The following is a 20,008-nucleotide window of genomic DNA, read 5'->3' as shown; positions in this document are numbered from 1 at the left end:
ATTTGACAGTTGATTGTGTTTTAAAAGCTTGTGGTGTTTATTTTGATTAGGGTTTTCAATTGCTAAAGATAAGAAATCTAGATTTTGGTGATGAACTTGAAATTACTGGGACAAACGTTTTGCTCACCTTTCGGTTTATCCCGAAAGGGGTCGCCACAGCGAATCAGCTTTCAGGGGTGTGGCAGAGTTTTACGCCGGATGCCCTTCCTGACACAACCTTGTATTTTCCAGGTACAGGGGGACTATATAGACACCAGCGTAAAGGGGTCTTGCCTAAGGACCCACACTGGATTTGTTGTCATTTCCTGCTTGCCAGTCATGAGAGTTCTGAGAAACAGCAGTAAAAATGCATAGAATTCAAAATACAAACATTTTATTTGCATATAAAAAAAAGTTTTACTACTGCTTGGTTCTATTTTTCCACTTGTATAGGATTGTTTATTATAACCTAAACAGTCCTGCTGTGTTTGTGTTTTCTTTCCCAGGTCTGATGGGGATGCCATCGGATTCCTCTCAGCAGACCCACACCTCCTGCTCCTATCAGCACTCCCCAAGTGGCACCATTAACACTCAGAACAGTCTGTCTAACAATCAGCCCAACAGCCACCCCAACAACCACTCCACCACCGGCGGCCAAGTGCCGCTGTCACACCCTGCCCAAGCCCACCCCGGCCACGGCTCGCCCCACGCACAGCACCTCCCCCAGCACGGCGGCCCTCACAACCAACACAGCCAGCACAGCCAACATCCACAGCATGCCGCACACTCCCAACACGGACATCACCCCTCACAGCACCCGTCCCACGGCCAGCCCCAGCAACAACACACACAGCACCCGTCCCAACACACACAGCACAGCCAGCACCCCTCTCAACACGGGCAGCAGCACCAGAGCCTCTCCCACCAGACCCATCCCACCCAGCAGCAGATGGCCTGCAGCACGGGTAAGAGCTCCGTCTTCAGGGGAACCTTGCTTTGTTCTTACTAAAAACATATTTGGAGCCAACATAACACGTTCACTGCTTAATCTGGAGTCCCTCCTTTCTGAATCTGCTACTTTTATTATATTTGACTAATATTATACTATATAACATTGAACCTTGATCTGATTGATTATCTGTGAGGTGGAGAACACAGTAACAAAAGCAAACCACTAAAAGCAATCTTCACGAGGTGACCTGACTCCTCCTAGTGGTCATTTTGAGAACTAAAATGTTTAAAACATTAAAACTAGTTTTCCGTGTCCTTCCCTTTCATTTAGTGTTTAAAAAAACTCAGTACACTTTCTAAATAAATTCTAAACATAATTCATTATCTGACTCTCATTGCTATGGGTGACTGCAACCAGTAGTACACTTTTTCTTTTTTCTGTGTGTTACAGGACTTCTGTCCGACTGGTGCCCAAACGTGGATGCACTGAAAGAGACGTGTCGCATTGCCAGCAGCTTTAACTGGGCTGATGTTGACCTTTCCCCCTTTCAAGGTGCCAACAGATGAAACTTTTTCTTTTCCAACGAGTCATTTTAAGGTTTTTGTCTGTAGGATTAGTAGAGAGTGGAGCAACCTCTGTGGAACATACCATTATCTGCTTATGAGATCTGAGAGCACAAACATTTAAAGCCAGAGGCTGATGGCATAGCTGTGGCCCAGCTTTTGATTGAGTACTAAATTGTCGGCGCTATGGAGCTGATTAAAGCTTTAATTAAACTGAGCTCTTCAATTAAATAACACAGCCTACAAGTTTAATTAAAAAAACACAGAGCTCAGCAGGTCAGTTTATCCAATTACAGTCAAGGACTGCAAGGTAGGATTTTTTTCAAACATCTCTCTCTGAAGGTTACTGATATAATTAATATATATTGGAACCAAGTTTGGCTTTATGCTGTGCATGCATTTCTCACTTATTGCATTTACATCCTGTTGGCTGTTGTCATTTGTGTGCGTTTGATTGTCACCTACGCAGTTTCGTGGAAACGTACGCAGTCGGTTTTAAAGTTGTGCTGAAATGGTTTACTTGTCTCCAAGGGTTGAAAGAGAGCATGAGACAAGCTGATCTGAACAACTGGTGCCTTGAACCCACCCAGATCGCCGACCTCTGCTCCTCCATCAACCAGTTTTTCACCCGAACTGGAGTGATCCCGCCGCAGGGGGCAGTGCAGCCCCCTGTGTGCCATGGCTCCATGCACACCAACAAACCCAGCCAGCACCTCAACGCAGGTTCATAACACACCACCTTTGTTCTATTTTGATTCTTCCTTCCAGTGTTTGAGATGGTTTTGAAATACTTTTTTTATTTTTTATTATGACTTTAATAGATGTGTTATGGCAGGTTAAAATTAATTTTCTTTTCCAGGAAATCTGTATGTGGGCTCAAAACCAAACATGCCCATGACGGGTCCTCCGGGATATCCCCACATGCCCCCCATGAGCACCGCAGGACCCACTATGACGGGTAAATATAGAGGAGGCTGTTGGAAAAAAATGCATCAAGGCATACCGAGTTCTGTTGTTGTTGTTTTTTTTCTTCTTCAAATTCACACTCCTGTTCTCTCCAGGACACCATGCACAGATGAACCAGCAGCACATGATGCCTAGCAGAAGCTTCCAGATGCATCGCATGCCACCTGATGACGCTCCGGATGTTGATGAGTTTGACTGGGACTCCATTGTCTACTAGAACCTCTTTTTTTTTTTTGTCTCAAGTTGAAAAGAGGAGGTGGAGGTGGAAGCCTGAAGATACAAGGCGGAGCTGGAAGCCTGGAGGTGGAGGACGCCACTGTTCCTTGCAGAAGAATATTTGATACACTTTGGAGAAATGCAAACTTCAGTCCAGACAATTTTACAAAAGCAAAGCGTAAACCAGACATTATCACTTTGAAGACAATCATGTTTAGTTGGACATGTAAGAGGCCGCTTCAAAACGTCTGTCGACGTTTCAGCTCCAAACCACACACTCCTCAGCCAGCCGTCCCCTTAACCCCCCAGCAGCCCCCCCCCCCCCCTCCCCCAGCCCCCTGCTCTGTGACCGTTATGTGGTTTGAGCTTGTCATTTTCCTCGTGTCAACATTGGTCTCGACTGCCTCTTGGATGACTATCTCTCTTTTCATTTCTCTTTTTGCATTTGCTTTTTAGGAAACACAGTCAACCTCCATGAATAAGTGTGAAGCTCATTGGGAGAAAGCAGGATCTGCTACGGGTTAGTTGGTGACTAAGTCAAGTTTACAGACGTTAACAGGGTTAGGTCCTAAATCGGGCTCTATATTCAACAAACAGTTCAGTGATCTGTTTGTTTACCCAAACCATGTGATTGGTTGTTTGCAGTCAAGGGAGTATTTCCTGTAGGCTCCAGTTTCTCATGTTCCCACTTCTGTCTGCTCTCCGTCCTCATGGTTTCATGTTTGAGGCAGTTTGAGGCTCTCCTTTGGATTTATGTTTGCTCCATCAGTCACAAGCTGTAACTATGAGAGCATAGTGCAGGTTTTTCCCTTTAAATCGCCTCCAATTTGAGCTCATTGATCATTAAACAAACTAGAATGACTCGTAACGAGGGCTGGGTTTAAATGTTTGACTCTCTCCATAAATCAATGTTGAATTGATCTTTACTTAGAAAATACATCATCAATATATCAAATTTATAAATCGAATTTCCCTCAGAATAATTTCTTTGGAGTTGGAATTGCAGTTAGTATTTTTTTTTCACTTTAAATGGAAAAGTGTTTTTTAGAACAAAAAAGTATTTTATGAATTGAAATTAGAAAAAATAAAACAATAATTTGGATCTTATAGAATCATGAATGTCAAATGTTGAACTCATGAGTTAAAATGGACTTTATTCGGTATTTTGACAGTGTAGCGAGTTCATAAACAAAGTTTCGCTGAGAGGCTGACGCTGGGTCCGGTCAGTGAACGACACGCTCAAAAAAATCATGACGCTTCACGAATTTCCTATTTTGAACTTTGAATAGTGAAAAAAGGTCATTAAATCCATTCATTGTAACGTGATCAAAAAAGAGAAAAAAGCAAAGAATCAAGAACAAACACAAAAGCGGTCAACAAAAAAATACAGCAACCCATCTCACCCCCCCCCCCTTCCATCTTACACGGGGACAAACCACAGGTGAGTTGGCTGCTTAATGTCACCGCCCACAAACATGTGACCCCCCAAGTGGTTACCGCCAATAATACTATAATCAAAACACAAACAGAAAAACGATATTCATTCACCACAGTTAATTCATGGCACCTGCAGACAGGGCTGCCCAGCCCTCCTCTAAAATGAACTCTTCCAGACTGCTGCTTGATTAGTTCATGATGCCTATTGATGCAGATATGCATCAAACACCTTTAGCTTCAAAATGACTTGAATTTAGAACGCAAACACAACTGTTGTTCTCATAGCTGGAACCAAATTCAGACTTTTAGGGGTTAATTTTAAACCATTAAAACATTATTAAAATAGAATAATAATGATTAGAAAAAAACGTGTCTCTAAACTTGAACACAGCAGATTGAAGAGCCTCATTCTTCCATCCTGTCTTCTGGAATCCCCGTTTTTCTCTAAGCGCTACGATGTCGGACACGTAACCTTTCTCTGTTACGCCTCTGAGGTAACAGAAGTGAACGGAGTCTGAACATACATGGCATTTATTACAATGGTGCAGATTTCTCTGAGCTGTTTTTTTATTTTTTTTTAGGATTCCATCTTCCTGCAGGAGAAATCTCATGGATTTGGTTCCCAATGTTTGTTTTTATTTGCAGAAATGAGCAGCAGCGCTTTAATGAGCACACACTCTTTTCTCCATTCATTAACTCTGCAGAAAAAAGAAACGCATCTCAAAGAGATACCAATATAATGCAGCTCTTGTTTAATGATCAATATCTATAAACATATACCACTTATTTTTGTAAACAGTGGTGAAAAGGCACAAGCCAGTGCGTATCAAAGTGAGATTTGGACACACAGGGTCTACGTCTGATTTGTAAGTCGATGAATTTTTATTTTTGACTTCCCCACGTTTTGTTGTGATGAATGTTTTTATTTTCTTATCAAACATTCACAACGGAATGTAACTGAGAACTTATACAGTACGTGCGGTTTGTGTGTGTGTGTGTGTGTGTTGGTTTTAGATATTGTGTGTTTTCGTTGTAACATAGGGCCACAGTTTATTGCTGCAATCATCTCTCTATGAGCACAAAAGTGAACGGTGAGACAAAAGGTGGGAGGAGTTTTGGGTTGAGATCCGCGGTTCTAGAAGCCGCCTGTCACCTGGAACACGTGGCTCCACAATCAGACAGGTGCTGACCTTCAGAGATGCTGTCTGGAGGGGGGGGGGGGCTTTGCACACGTGCAGTTTGTCTTTACCTCACCACCTTGAAGATACAAAGCACCTCCTAGATCCATCCCCTCTCAGATTGAACCTTCGTCATTTCACTCCAGTTGACACCAAGAAGTGAAGCGGAGTGCTTTAACTCTGAGGCCGTCTCTGACACTGTGTGTCTTTATCTAAAGGGTCAGTACTGCCCTGCGTTTGGACTTGCAGATGACAAAATAAAGAGGAAAAAACTCTGAGCTGGTAGATCTAATGATGCAGCCACTAAACAGTCAGTAAAGCTCAGCATAAAGACTGGAAACAATAAACTCCCCTGTTTTTAACAATCCAACTGCTTCATCATTTACACATTTTCTGTGATGTGCCGTTCATGTTCTCAGCTTTCTCAGCTTTAGGCGGTTGAGAAGCAAAAGTGTGTCCTGTCCCCGCAGAAGGACGGGGGACAGATGTCAAATGCAGATATGAGATTACGTTAAAGCGTCCACTCATCAGGCGTTTGGCTGGAATTGGAGGAGTCCAGATGTCGATGATGACTCCTCTTCATCATCCTTCAAATCAAAGAGTTCCTTTTCTTTGTGTCTCACCTTCCATCTAATACTAAAAAGTCCAAACTTTCAAAATAAAAGCTCTAAGAGGCTTTTCCTTTGGTTCTCAGCTCAATAGAAGAAAGTGTTTTTATATCATTTTTTCTGCACCTTTGAGCTGCTGCAGAGAAACTTTGTTAAAATGACCTTTTAATTGTTTAATAGTACTATTTTCAGCAGGAACTTTAAGCAGAATGTTTCTTCTGCATTTATTCAGCTGCTTTTTCTTACCGTTTCATCTTTTTCATTTGAGTTTCCAGTCTTTGTGCTGAGGCTTCATCAAACTAAACGGACACAAATGAGGTGGAGATCTTATAAAAAAAATGAAGTAAACTCTATTTTAAGCAGCTGCAATGAAACTATTTCATCAATGGGGATTGGCATGACAATCATAGATTTTTCTGGGTTTTTTTAAAGATTGTGAAGTTGTATTTCTTTTTTTTTTTTTTGATAATGCACTTTTTGTCTCTATTTTCTTGAACATAATAGAACCACACCTCTGCCGGTTTTGATTTTCCCTCCATTTCTACCAGAACCTCTGTTAGATTGTCAAGTTCTCCAGTTTAAATGAAACCGTATTTTTTCTTCCAGTCATGTTATGCTCACGTTTGCTACTTTGTTGCCACACACACTTGTCTGTTTACCGAATGCCTAACAATATCTGCAGAGCAGCCTCACAAACCGATGTCAACGTTGCTTCAAGTTTTCTGACAAAACTGCCGGGATTTTCTGTCTTTGTTTTTTTGTTTTTGTTGCTCAGACGGGATCTATGCGATGCCTGTCTCTTATGGGGGTGGGGGGAGGACAGGCCCCAGGACTGCAGCTGAAACAGGCAGCCAGAAGAACCACTCGTGTGTTGAGCTGAACTGGAGAAAATCCTGGTTTGCGTGTGCTGTGTCTCGGCTCTTCCAGGTGAAGACTGAACACGCGAGCTGCTATGCGCTGAGCACATCGGCTCACGGGGCAAACGGGCTTCAGCAGAACCACGTGGACGATGACTGGATCAATTTACATGTCTGAGGTTTTGATTTGTCCTTTGAGGAAGTTTTTGTTTTTCCAGAAATTGCAACGTATGTTTTTAATTACAGCTCCAATTGCCAGAGAGATTATGATTATTATTATTATAGTTGTTCTTTTTTTTTTTGGGGGGGGGGGGGGGGGGGGGGGAATAATTATCAAACCTTGTTACAACATATGGGGGAGAACTGCCAACATCCACAACTGATTGGGCCCTTTTTCCTTTAGTGCTGGTGTTCTGCTGTGCTTGTACATAAGTCTTCAATCATCCCCGCTTCTTGTTTTTTATTCTGGGGAGGGAGGATGGGGTTTCCATGTTGGTCTCCTTCATGAAACAGGAAGGAGAAAGGAACAGAGTATTTTGTTATCGTCCAATCAGAGGGTGACAGTTTGTATATATCTTATAGTGTATATATGTGATGAAAATGCGTTGGCTTTTTGTGTGACACTACCTTTAAACTGTACTACGGTTCTACATTCAGTGTTTCAGTGTTGATAGTATGTATTTGGTTTGTTTCTGTCCTTTTTTTTGTCTGTCATTTCTTGTACTTTTCCCCCTTTTTTCAGTTTGTTTATTGCACGGTTTATTGCTTTCATTGTCCGATGAGGTGAAACAGCTACTCTTTGTAATTGTTTAGTGATGTAAAATAACTCGTGTTATTAGACTTGTCGATACACCGCCCAACCCCACCCCCTTTCCCCAATATGCATGAATGGCACTTAAAGAAATAAAATATGGTAACTTCACTGTGGAATGATGTGATGTTTCTGCTTTTATTTTTCCAGGGAAAAATATACTCTTTAAAATTTAATTCAGTCAACACAAAAGCACAAATTCATCCCAGTCTTGTTCAGGTGAACAATCGACCCAAAACAAGCAGCTCGGTGAGACGAGATCAAACTTTCTGCACTATTATACAAAAAAACCATTCAAAATCAGACAATGGGATTTTTTTTTTACACTGTCTCTCACAGTTGAAGGGTATTTATGCTGACCAGTACAGACCTCTAACCTTTTTTTTTTTTTTTTGTGGGACAACTTGCAGAATCAGTGACTGACAAATACTTTTTGCTGACTTTTATTGTCTTTTTCAAACATTTCAATGGTGCTTTAATGATTATTCAAATATTTCACACCTTGAAATGAGCTTTAACTTGTCTCGGCGACCATGAACAGCTGAAGCAAATATGTTGACAACCAAGAATGGGTATTTTCTTGCTGTGATAGAAATGTTTAAGATGTTCAAGAAAAAATTATTATGCTTTCATTAGGGTTTAGGGAAAATTTTGGTTAGTATGGAATCAATTTACTGAGAAAATATTTATTTTTCTTTGAAGTATATTTTTTAGACAAAAAAGGATTTTTGGTTGTTTTTGGATAATTTTAATAGAAATACCACCTTTGCTTATGTGAAATGTGTGTCATAAAGAAAGAACAAAAAAAAGCTAAAGGTCTCCCCTCATCGGAGCTACAGGTGATAAATTCATGAAAAAAGTATGGTGGTATTTTTCCTAATTTTATCTCCATAGTAACCATTTTAAGTTTTGGGCACCTAGGGGTAACAAAGAGGTCTATGTAATTTTAGAAGAATCGGCAAAAGTAAGCTTTTGGATTTGCTTGGCAAAATGAGTTTTTTTTTTGTTTGTTTTTTGTTTTTAACCACGCCTACATTTCTAATATATGTTTAGTATGTCGTAATGTTTTGTTCAGCTTGAGGTAAGGATTTATGTTAAATGTTCACAACATCCCAGTAAAAGAAATGTGTGAGCAACAGGGGAACGGCACTTTTGTGAGCTCACCATGCAAAAGCTGTTGTAAAAGTACAAGTTCTAATTTTTTTTTGCCCAAGTAGCTTCCCAATGATGCTCAAAGAGTTTGGAGGTGTTAGATAGAACCACTTTGCAGGAGTGTAGTTGGTACTCAAGGTGACTTTTCTTTTCTTGGGGGGGAGCTGTTAAATGGTGCCCTCTTCAAGAGGTCACAGGTCAACAAAACCTTGGTTGTGGTTGTAGACTTAAGCTGGTGGCAGGTGTGTGAAATATTACACTGACCAAAAATATAAACGCAACACTTTTGTTATTGCTCCCATTTTTTATGGTATGAACTCAAAGATGTGAAACATTTTCCACATCCACAAAATAACCAGTTCTCTGAAATATTGTTCACAAATCTGTCTAAATCTGTGATAGTGAGCACTTCTCCTTTGCCAAGACAATCCATCCCACCTCACAGGTGTGCCATATCAAGATGCTGATTAGACAGCATGATTATTGCACAGGTGTGCCTTAGACTGGCCACAAGAAAAGGCCACTCTGAAATCTTCAGTTGTATCACACAGCACAATGCCACAGATGTCGCAAGTTTTGAGGGAGCATGCAATTGGCATGCTGATAGCAGGAATGTCCACCAGAGCTGTTGCTAGGGAATTGAATGTCAATTTCTCCACCATAAGCCGTCTCCAAAGGCGTTTCCGAGAATTTGGCAGCACATCCAACCGGCCTCACAACCGCAGACCACGTGTAACCACACCAGCCCAAGACCTCCACATCCAGCATGTCCACCTCCAAGATCGTCTGAAACCAGCCACTCGGACAGCTGCTGAAACAATCGGTTTGCATAACCACAGAATTTCTGCACAAACTGTCAGAAACCGTCTCAGGGAAGCTCATCTGCATGCTCGTCGTCCTCATCGTGGTCTCGACCTCACTCCAGTTCGTCGTCGTAACCGACTTGAGTGGGCAAATGCTCACATGCGATGGCGTCTGGCACGCTGGAGAGGTGTTCTCTTCACGGATGAATCCCGGTTTACACTGTTCAGGGCAGATGGCAGACAGTGTGTGTGGCGTCGTGTGGGTGAGCGGTTTCCTGATGTCAATGTTGTGGATCGAGTAACCCATGGCGGTGGTGGGGTTATGGTATGGGCAGGCATACAGTATGTTATGGGCGAAGAACACAGGTGCATTTCATTGCATTGCATTTTGAATGCACAGAGATACCGTGACGAGATCCTGGGGCCCATTGTTGTGCCGTACATCCAACAACATCACCTCATGTTGCAGCATGATAATGCACGACCCCATGTTGCAAGGATCTGTACACAATTCTTGGAAGCTGAAAACATCCCAGTTCTTGCATGGCCAGCATACTCACTGGACATGTCACCCATTGAGCATGTTTGGGATGCTCTGGATCGGCGTATACGACAGCGTGTTCCAGTTCCTGCCAATATCCAGCAACTTCGCACAGCCATTAAAGAACATTCCACAGGCCACAATAGACAACCTGATCAACTCTATGTGAAGAAGATGTGTCGCACTTCATGAGGCAAATGGTGGTCACACCAGATACTAACTGGTTGTCTGAGTCCCCTGACCCCCTCAATAAAACAAAAGTGAAGATTTCAGATTGGCCTTTTCTTGTGGCCAGTCTAAGGCACACCTGTGCAATAATCACGCTGTCTAATCAGCATCTTGATATGGCACACCTGTGAGGTGGGATGGATTGTCATGGCAAAGGAGAAGTGCTCACTATCACAGATTTAGACAGATTTGTGAACAATGTTTCAGAGAACTGGTTATTTTGTGGATGTGGAAAATGTTTCACATCTTTGAGTTCATACCATAAAAAATGGGAGCAATAACAAAAGTGTTGCATTTATATTTTTGGTCAGTGTATGAAGATTAGCTTAAACAAAGGTTTTCTTTTCACATATTGTGGAGGAAAAGCCAGAGAGATGGAGGTTTTTTGCTCTGGAATGGAGAAGAATGAAGGTTTGTCGCAGGAAGATGGAGTACATGTGTGGGAATGAGAGGCTACAGGGAGAAGAGATAAAGACGGTGGAGGATTTGAAGTATCTATGGTTAACAGTATGGAGGAATGGAGAGAGTGGAAAAGAAGTGAAGAAACGAGTGCAGGCAGGTTGGAATGGGCGGAGAAAAGTGTCAGCTGTGATAGAAGAGTTTCAGCTCAAATGAAAGGAAAGGTGCAAAAAACTGTGGTGAGACCAGCATGTTGTTTGGCCTAGAGACAGTGGCACTGAGGAAAAGGAGGTAGCAGAGATGAAGATGCTGAGGTTCTCTCTGGAAGTGACCAGGATGCATCAGGAATGAGGACACAGTGGGACGGGACGGCACATGTTAGAGGTTTTGGAGATAAAGTCAGAGGCCAGACTGAGATGGTTGGGACATGGCCAGAGGAGAGACGGCATCATTGGTATAAGGAAGCGGAGTCTGGAGCTGCCAGGCAAGAGGTCTGGAGGACGACCAAAGAGGAGGTTTATGGATGCGGTGAATGAAAACATGAAGGCAGCTGGTGTTGGAGTGGAGGATGTAGAAGAAGGAAGCTGATTCGCTGTGGCGACCCTTGAAGAGAAAAAGCGAAAGAATAAGAAGTGGGGAAATGTGAAAAATCCCCAAATTTTTTCACTTTGCCACAAAATGGCCGCCAAGCCGTAGATCCTGTGGCCGTCTCTTACTAATTTCAAACTTCCTTTGCACGACCCCAACAAGTGTGTTTTGGTTTCATTAGTAGATGAAATAAAACACCATGTTACTCCTGTTTCAGCTTCAACACTAAATTACTACTGCTACTCCTTGTAGTACTAGTAACCAAGTACCAGGTGAAAATTCATTTTCACCTGGAACTAGGTTACTAGGTGAAAATTTTTGGTAAGTTTTTGAGTATGTGAAGAATTACGAAAACTGCATGATGCTTGCCCCTGCCTTCGCCATCCGGCAGCCCCGTGACCCCGAAAGGGACAAAAGGGGTTTAGAAATGAATGAATAAGCTTGGCTGTTGTAGTCCAGGATTGCTGCGGGTATTTTTTGCACTGATACTCCTAAAGTGACAGAATCATACTTTCTTCTTTGGGATGCTTCTAAAGAGAGCACAGATGTTTGTTCCTGCCATCGGGAACAAGTGTCGCGTTTCAGGAGGTCTGTCACAGACCTCACAGAGCCCAAACCCATCCCTACCCATGAGGGAGTTCCCAGGGAACGCTGTAGTGAAGTTAGTTTGACTGGGATCCAGCTGAGAACGTTCTTGAGGATCTGGACAGGATGTTTGGAGCTTCTGCTTTGCTGCTGCTGCTGCTGCTGCTGCTGAACAGTCAGCTGTACGCCTCTGCACCCATCAGTAAGCAGTGCATGCTCACTAAACTGATCAGCTTTTACCATCTGAACTGGGATGACGATTTACTTGATAAGGACACAAAAGATAATATAGCAATTTCACGAAATAAGAAATGATTCCTTTGTAAAATAAATGGAATATATCTTTTATTTTTATATTTTTACAATTTACCTCTACGGGATGAGCAATGAGCTGCTCTAATTGGTTTCAGAAGGTTGTGAGCAGAATTGAAACCAGACAAGGCAGTTAAGATGCGATTGTAGTGAGCTTTCGCAGAGACCTTGGTCCCTCTGAAAGTGAAAAGCCAGACTCCAGTGTCAGAGTGTTCAGATGTGACAAAGTGATTTAGGAGCACAGCCAGTTCCTCTGCTGAACTTTGTGTCCGCCTCGTCAAGTTTAAACCTCTCAGCTGGATCGTAATGCTGCACCATTTTAAAGGGAAGAGTCTTTTCTGGGAGAAGAGTTTGCCACTACATGGATCTCCCAAAGAATAGATAAAAATGTTCTTTTTTTCCTTGTCTGGCTGAGATAAGAATCAATTTTAATACAAGACTTTAGTGCATTCACAAGAGCAAAATTCAACATATATAAGACAAAAAAAATATCAGTCAAAGAAAATGAAAACCTTCAAATGTGGTGTGCTCATGAGGTGGAGGACAAAGAAGTTTTTTAGTGGATGTGTTTCCTGGCCTGTGGGACTTTGCCTCTTCTTTCTCATGGAAGTTACACAAAAATTTGGAAACAGCAGATGGGAAAAGTGTGCCGGGATCACGGTGGCCTTGTTCTCCAAACCTGTGATTTTACTGACTTGTTTGGTGATGCAGGATAGCTGAGTTTTCCGGGTAAATGTGGAGAAGGCTCCAGGATGGGATGTTGAATCTATTCAGTCAGTAGAAAAAGATTGAACGTGTCTTTAAATGTGTGTTGCAGCTGCTGAAGGCCCTCAATCATTCCCGTTTGTTCAGGACCCGTTTCCAGATGAACACGTATCAGTGGAAAAGACAGATTCGGACGAGGAGAAACCCATTCCAGCTGAGAATGCAGCTCCATGTCCAAACAAACCTCTGACCACCGTCTGCCATTTTCCAGAGGAACCTGCTTTGGTTTCGTCCACAGGAATGTTTGAGGCAAACGGGGGTGTTGCTCTAGGAGAGAGTGAGCTTTCAGAACGACCTGCTTCTGCAGAACCAAACCATGTGGCTTCAGCTTCAACACAGGAAGCTTCAGAAGACGGAAAAATACAGATAAATGTCAAGTTTGATGAACCTGACTTGGATTTGGAGGAAGAAGAAGACAAATTCCCTAATGTGTTTTTGGAAATCAATGAGGGAAAACCAGAGGAGGATCCAGATCCATCAGAACCTGTGATCCCTGAGGAAGACCTCACTGCTGATCAAGACGCTCTGCCAATCCAAACAGAAGCTAACTTTGTTGATTCAGAGAACGAGAAGGTGCGTCACATGGAACTGGCTGCAGAAGAAGAATCACCGGAAAAGGCAGCCAAGATAGGTCCTGTTTCCACTGGCCTGGAGGTGAACGCAGAGGACCAAACCCCTGGACGTCCTCTGCAAACAGAAGAAGAAAATCAAGAGTTTGATGCAGATCTTTCTGCAGAAGTGGTCCCTCTTTTCAATGTTTCTAAGGCGGCAAGTCTAGAAGACCCTTCTCCAGCAGATGTTGTCGTCAAAGTTCCCATGGAGGACGCAGATGAAAAGGAGGACAGTGTTGCAGCTAAAGAGGACTCTGACAAAGAAAGCCCATCCACTGCAGCAGCAGATGCAGCTGCATCTGAAGCTGATAGTATTTATGTGGCAGTACAGAGCAGCAATCAGCTGCACAGACGGGATTTTAAAGCTCCAGTTTCATCAGTGCGAGGTGAATCACAGGGTAAGAATCCATCACTGAACTTCTGTCAAACTACTTCTTTTACGCCACATTTTACAACATTGTAAAATGTCTTGTTGTTCCAAAAAACCTGCAGCTGCTAACCGTTGCGTGCCACATTCACGCTATCTAAGATATGGTTGTGAGAAAATATGATAACATTGAAAAACTCTCAACGTTATCGTTGGTTTCTCAGCCCAGGTGAACAGAGGAGCCATAATAGGGGCAGCGCTCATCACCCTGGTATCCTTCATTCTCATCGGATTTGTTGGGATAAAGATATCAAAGAAACTACGGTGAAGACGTGTGAGTACAGTCGACATTTATCACAACCCGCTGGAGATCATTCCAAGCATAAAAAGCGTAAATGAGCACTAGAAGCATTTATTTCTCTGATTTGTTCTCACTCTGGCTACAGGTGTGAAGGTAGAAGCTTCACCGGATCGGATTTTTTTCTCTCCAACTTCTGGGAAGTATGAAGCAGCATATATGTGGGATTTTCCATAGATTGACAGCAGTGGAAATGGAGTGGGGGGGGGGGGGGGTTGTCATCCACTTGAAGAATCTGACGTCCAAAATTGAGTCCGTCTTTAAAGCATGAGCACCATTTTTCTGCAAATATTCAACCTGGCATTGATGCACTCTGCATGAAATGTATGTACAGTAGTTATGAACTTAAAAAGGGCTTCATGAGACTTATGAATTCACCAATTTATGCTTTATATGAAGATTTCTGAGAAATGTCAATATTGGTTTCATAATTCAAGGGGACTTTTTTTTGGTATATTAGCTCACTTTTCACTTTTTGAAGCCATGAATGTTGGATTTGGGGACAGTATGTACACCTTTACATGCACACGCTTGCCCCACATGTTTCGCATGTTGTGTATGAGCATGTGGGCGTATCGCCTTACGTCCTCTTCTAGGCGGCGCGAGGCGGAGAGGACCGCAGCTGTGTCAGTCACACTCTGGTATGTTTTAGCACCAGCTCGGCCTGTGCGCAGGAAATATTTGAGGGAGGTGAGAGGACGCCGTGTTCCAAATAAAGTTGTAAAAGTGTTTAACTTCACACTGTTACACGTTGATTTCCAAAAACCAGGGTTTTTGCTCACACAAGGTGCCACTCACTTATCAGCAGCAGTTGCTCTAGACCCGGGGTGCCCAAATCCAGGCCTCGAGGGGCCGATGTCCTACATGTTTTCTAACCGAGCTGCCATTGAAGATCCTTATTGGCTAAACACGCCTGATCCAGGTAATCATCAGCAGATGAGACAGGATTTCTGTAAAACCAGCAGGAGGCCGGCCCTCGAGGCCTGGATTTAGGCACCCCTGCTCTAGACTTTAACATTTTGTTTGTATCCTTTATTCACTAAGTGACCAATAGAAGCGGATCACCTACATGTGGATGCCTGAATTGATTCTAATTATAAATGACCAAATGTATAGAAATGTAAATGTCAGGATTTGCAGGCCTGGAGCAGAATTCAGAAGCACAAAATTCTAACTCAGAAATGTCCCAACAGCTTGACAGTGTTGATTTCAAGGAGAACAGAGCCCTCTAGCGGTCATATACATAACCTGCTGTCACCTGCATTCTAGCCAAACCAGTTGCTCATAGAATAACACAAGGATGTCACATGACCGCTTTCAGTAAGAAGGTTGACAGGTTTTGAGCAGTTCTGTTGTTGTAATTAAAAGTATTTTCACTTTACATTTAGAATAAGGCTTTCTTGATGTGTTTAGGTGTTGTGATGCAGCTTTTGTCCATTAAAAAGTGAAAAATCAATCTTAGGCTGCATCCCAGTGGAGAGGTCAGCCCTGTCAGCACAAAGGTTTCTGGTTCAAAACCCAAATGGGTCCCACTTATTCTCACAGCTGTATAACATGGCTCCTTTTAGGTTGATTGGAGACTTTGTTACACATGATGGTGTCATTAGAAATAACTGAACAAGTGAAAGGTAGAATTCATGACACTTACTATCCAACCCTTTAACTGTCCCTTTAACGCTCAAGCATTAACTGACGTAATGCTAGAGCTTTGCTTTAAGAGCAGATTTTTCAAAAACATCGAATTACTCTACCAAGAAAACGCAATTGGATATTTTTTTTCTTTTTTTTGGATCCATGCAAGTGTCTGTTCAAAGGAAAGCCACGCTGTTTGGTCGTGTGGAGTGTACCACACTGAATACGGACCACAGGTAAGGAAGGACAGAGTTGTCTCAGTAGATTGCAAAGAAAAAGCATTAAAGGTAAAGAACATTAAGCAGTTTGTCGTTCCACAAAGTTTATAAGAACGTACATATGGGAACAAAGCCTCCTGGAACAACCTCCAAATACTTAAAAGGTCAACTGCAAAGTTGAACTACATTTGTCTTTAATGGAGCCAGAGAGGACTTCATAGGAGACAACCAAAGAGGACAACACCATAGAAATCAATTCTTATAAAAAATCCCGACTGGAATTTGTCACGCTGCGTATCCACCAACCACAAAACTTCAAGGAGAAAATCTTTTTGGGAACATCAGCTCTGTGTTTAAAGATGCGAAACTGAAGAAAAGAAAAGACGACCGTCCTACTGTGAAACATGAAGGAGGCTTGGCCATGACAGACATCTGTGCAGATGTGATGAAAATGTCAGGACCATCAACGCAATATGGAGTCATATGTTCTAGAAAGCTTTGTCTCAGTCTACCAGCAGGAAAGTCTAAGAGCAAAATGAGATCATTCTGATAGAAGGAGCTGAAACATGCTGTCAGGAAAAAAACCTTTGTAGTTGATGGCAGGTGCAGAAATCTGACTGACACTTATTGAGATTATCTGATCGCACTCTTTGTCTAAAAAGGTTAAATAAGCACCCTCACTTTTGTCCAAGCTTGTTTCTTTAGTTTTATTTTTTTAATGATTTTATCAGACATTTCACTAAAAACTAAAATAAAAAAACAGTTTGTTAATTGACTGATTTTTTCATTTACATTTTCCATTTCAAAGGACCTATATCGTGTTATTCTTAAGCTTTTTAGTGGAAAGCAATGTTCATGTGTATGATAGTATATTACCTTTGGCACACAAAATAACACATTTTCTCATTAAATATGAGTTATTTTCACGGCCTATTTTCCTACCCAGGGCTGCACGATGGAAAACCAATGGGTGACTTTTCTGTGTGGAGTTTGCACATTCTCCCTTTACACGAGTGGGTTCTGTCCGGGGACTCCGGCTTCCTCCCACTGTCCAAAAACATGCTTCATGTTTCATGCTTCATTCTACCTTCACCCGCAAGTGGCCGGGATAGGCTCCAGCAGCCCCGATAAAACAGAATAGAAGATGAATGAATTTTCCTACCCGGAAAGAAGACCACTCAATCTCTAAGGCTCCGCCTTTTGCTCCTTGTGGTTGCCACCCATTTCATGGCGTCAACGTAGAGTCGGCCTCTGCAGCGTTTCTGCATCTCGCCCACGAAAACAAACAGCATCCAAACTTCTGCAAAGATGGACGTGCATTGTGTTTATATAAAAGGAAATTGTTTTTGCAGATCACCGCTAGCTCAGCAGAGAAAATGTGAGTGTGTGTGCTAGCCTGGGGGTTGTGCTTGCAGCACAAACTCTTCCTGGAAGGGGCTGTTCCTCACTTAGTAACATCACAATGTGAGAACCCACTCGTTTTGGTGGATTGGGAGGGGCTAGTGCTCAGAGTGCAGGCTTTTAGAGGAATACTCAGAAATGCGTGAATGCATCAAAATACCACTTTAGGGTTTCTTCTCGTGAGGAATAAACATTATAAAAAAAATCCCAATATTGATTTTGCATGGTATAGGCTCCTTAAGGGGATTTTAGTCACCATGTAAGAGTATTTGTTGAAGAATTCCACCTTCCAGCCTTACATTTATGAACTTAAAATGAAACTTAGTAAATTTGTATTTTACAGTTAACCTAAAACACAGATGATGAGGGCTTTCCTGAATTACTCTTGTTCCCAATGCTCCTTATGGATAAACATTAGGAAGCAGACATGTGAAAACTGCTTCTGCACGGCAAAAACTGAATCTGAAGAAAAACTTTGATGTAAGAAAATATTTCTTATTTTCTGTCTTGCAAGGAAAATTCTCTTTTCAATAGAAAAATATTCTTAGTTTGAGAAAAAAATATCTAAGTGACTAGAATTGTTTTCTTAAAATAAGAAATCTTGGTAAGACTATTTATTGGCAGTCCTTTTTTTTCTTTAAAATTAATCTGCCAATGGGGTGGGAATTTTTGACATATTGTTTTTGCAGTGTGTGGCTTACACAAATGCAGCAAATGGTGCCACATCATCTCCACCAAGAACCACAGGAAAGAACAGGATATGCGGTTGAGAGAAAAGCCCTTTCAGGGAAGCACACATGATCTGAAAAACCACAATAAGAGCTCTTCTTCAGAGCAGAGCAGAGGCCTGCAGATCACTCATTAACCACCAGAGTAGAAAGGTCAGAGCAGACTTATAAACGGACTCAAAGATCATCAGAGTGCTTCTGAAACGTTGCTGTTTGATAAGAAAATTTCAGATCGTCTGCACATCAGAAAACCTTGCAGACAACTCGGCGTGCTTTACCTATATTGCCACTAAAATGTATATTTTAGAAAAATCTATGAATCAATACAAAATAAAATATACAAATGTTTATTTATTAAAAAAAACACATTTATTTTACTAATTTTATTCATCATATAATTTCAGCGGAAACTGTATTTTTATTATTTATTAGACATGCACAAACAAAAAGCTCCTTTCTGTCCAAACATAAAGGACTTTAGGAACAAATATAGAAATATGAATATTGATGTAAATTTACATGCACGGTGGCACAGTGGTTAGCACTATTGCCTCACAGCAAGAAGGCCTCCGGTTCAAGTCCTTTGCTGGGGGACTTGAACCAGAACATCAATGGTGGACCTTTCTGTGTAGAGTTTGCATGTTCTCCCCGTGCATGGGTGGGTTTTCTCTGGGGTGTCCGGCTTCTTCCCACTGTCCAAAAACATGCTTCATAGGTCAATCCCTAGGTGTGAGTGTGAGAGTGAATGGGTGTGTGATTGTGGCCCTGCGACAGACTGGGGACCTGTTCAGGGTGTCCCCTGGCTTCGCCCACCAGTGGCCGGGATAGGCTCCAGCAGCCCCATGACCCCTAAAGGGATAAAACGGAAGAAGATGAATGAATGTACAAAATATAAATTAACTGTGATATGTCTTTGAATATAAATTAGAATTGAGTGAGAATGCCCTTGGGTGTGTTAAGAAGATGTAATGGAACCAAATGAGTATTTCTATGACAAATGTGTGTTGAATGTTTCCATTTATGTTTCTATATGTGTAGTTATACGTGGATGTATGGGTATCTGAAACTGGATGTGGACTTATTAGAGAAAGGGAACAGGACTATAACAGATAGAGGGTGCACTGGGCGTGGTGGTAAATTTGGTCTAGGGCAGGGGTCTGCAACCTTCAACACCAAAAGAGCCCTTTGGTCCAGTTTCCCACTGACCAAAACCCAGCGAGAACTGCAGAGTCGCACTTAAACTTTTAAAAAAATACACTTTATTTATGTTTACATGTGGCCATTACTGTTTTTTTAAATGAAGCTTTTAAGTATTTAAAATACCGGAATTATAAAAGTATTATATTTCACTATATAACAACTTCAATTTGTTTACTTTTACAGCAGTTCTTTTCAAAATAAAAGACACCCTGTGTCAAATAAGGAGGTGACTTAATTGAATTAAAAATGCCAGAAAAACAATTCATACATGGCATTTGCTATCATTGTCACTGCATTACGTGCTACACTGGATTAGAATATGTACTTAATTAATTAAAATTCATTCAAATTGTTACCTTTTTTTCTTAAAGCTGAAGTCAACAATGGAGCTGCATGTGGCTTTTACTTCTTCTCACTCCCTTTCAGATAATTCTTGTTTTATCCTAACTTTCTTTTTGAAGTCAATGATCATCATCATCAATTTCTCTCATCAAACACTTCAGAAAAGTGAGAAATAAAGAAAACGCAAAAGGACGTTTTTTTTCTCATAAAT

General features: G+C 41.7%; 2 protein-coding genes across 2 annotated transcripts in view; both read left to right on the top strand.

Moving 5' to 3' along the window:
• LOC101158100 (forkhead box protein J3) overlaps positions 1-7,683 on the top strand; it is a 45,713-nt gene extending 38,030 nt beyond the window's left edge. Inside the window, exons 7-11 of the mRNA XM_023954861.1 lie at positions 486-944; positions 1,382-1,483; positions 2,026-2,217; positions 2,354-2,452; positions 2,556-7,683. Coding sequence (XP_023810629.1) covers positions 486-944; positions 1,382-1,483; positions 2,026-2,217; positions 2,354-2,452; positions 2,556-2,677 — 974 coding nt within the window. The 3' untranslated portion in view covers positions 2,678-7,683. The remainder of the gene's footprint in view (positions 1-485; positions 945-1,381; positions 1,484-2,025; positions 2,218-2,353; positions 2,453-2,555) is intronic.
• Positions 7,684-12,414: 4,731 nt separating this feature from the next.
• On the top strand, positions 12,415-15,015 carry LOC110015071. Its single transcript, XM_020702988.2, has 3 exons — positions 12,415-13,949; positions 14,143-14,252; positions 14,365-15,015. The coding sequence occupies exons 1-2, from the start codon at positions 12,980-12,982 to the stop codon at positions 14,244-14,246; spliced, it is 1,074 nt and encodes a 357-aa protein (XP_020558647.1). The 5' UTR covers positions 12,415-12,979; the 3' UTR covers positions 14,247-14,252; positions 14,365-15,015.
• The last annotated feature ends 4,993 nt before the right edge of the window (positions 15,016-20,008 follow it).

The sequence above is a fragment of the Oryzias latipes genome, chromosome 5 (genome assembly GCF_002234675.1).
Source record: "Oryzias latipes chromosome 5, ASM223467v1".
In the NCBI taxonomy this organism is placed as follows: domain Eukaryota; kingdom Metazoa; phylum Chordata; class Actinopteri; order Beloniformes; family Adrianichthyidae; genus Oryzias; species Oryzias latipes.
Note: the sequence above shows the minus strand (reverse complement) of the source record. Positions and strands in the feature narration are given on the sequence as shown.

Excerpts from the sequence above, each read along its gene's own strand:
- LOC110015071 (XM_020702988.2), top strand. The coding sequence starts at position 12,980 with ATGTGTGTTGCAGCTGCTGAAGGCCCTCAATCATTCCCGTTTGTTCAG. Across the intron at positions 13,950-14,142 it reads AGTGCGAGGTGAATCACAGG|CCCAGGTGAACAGAGGAGCC; the intron begins GTAAGAATCCAT and ends TTGGTTTCTCAG.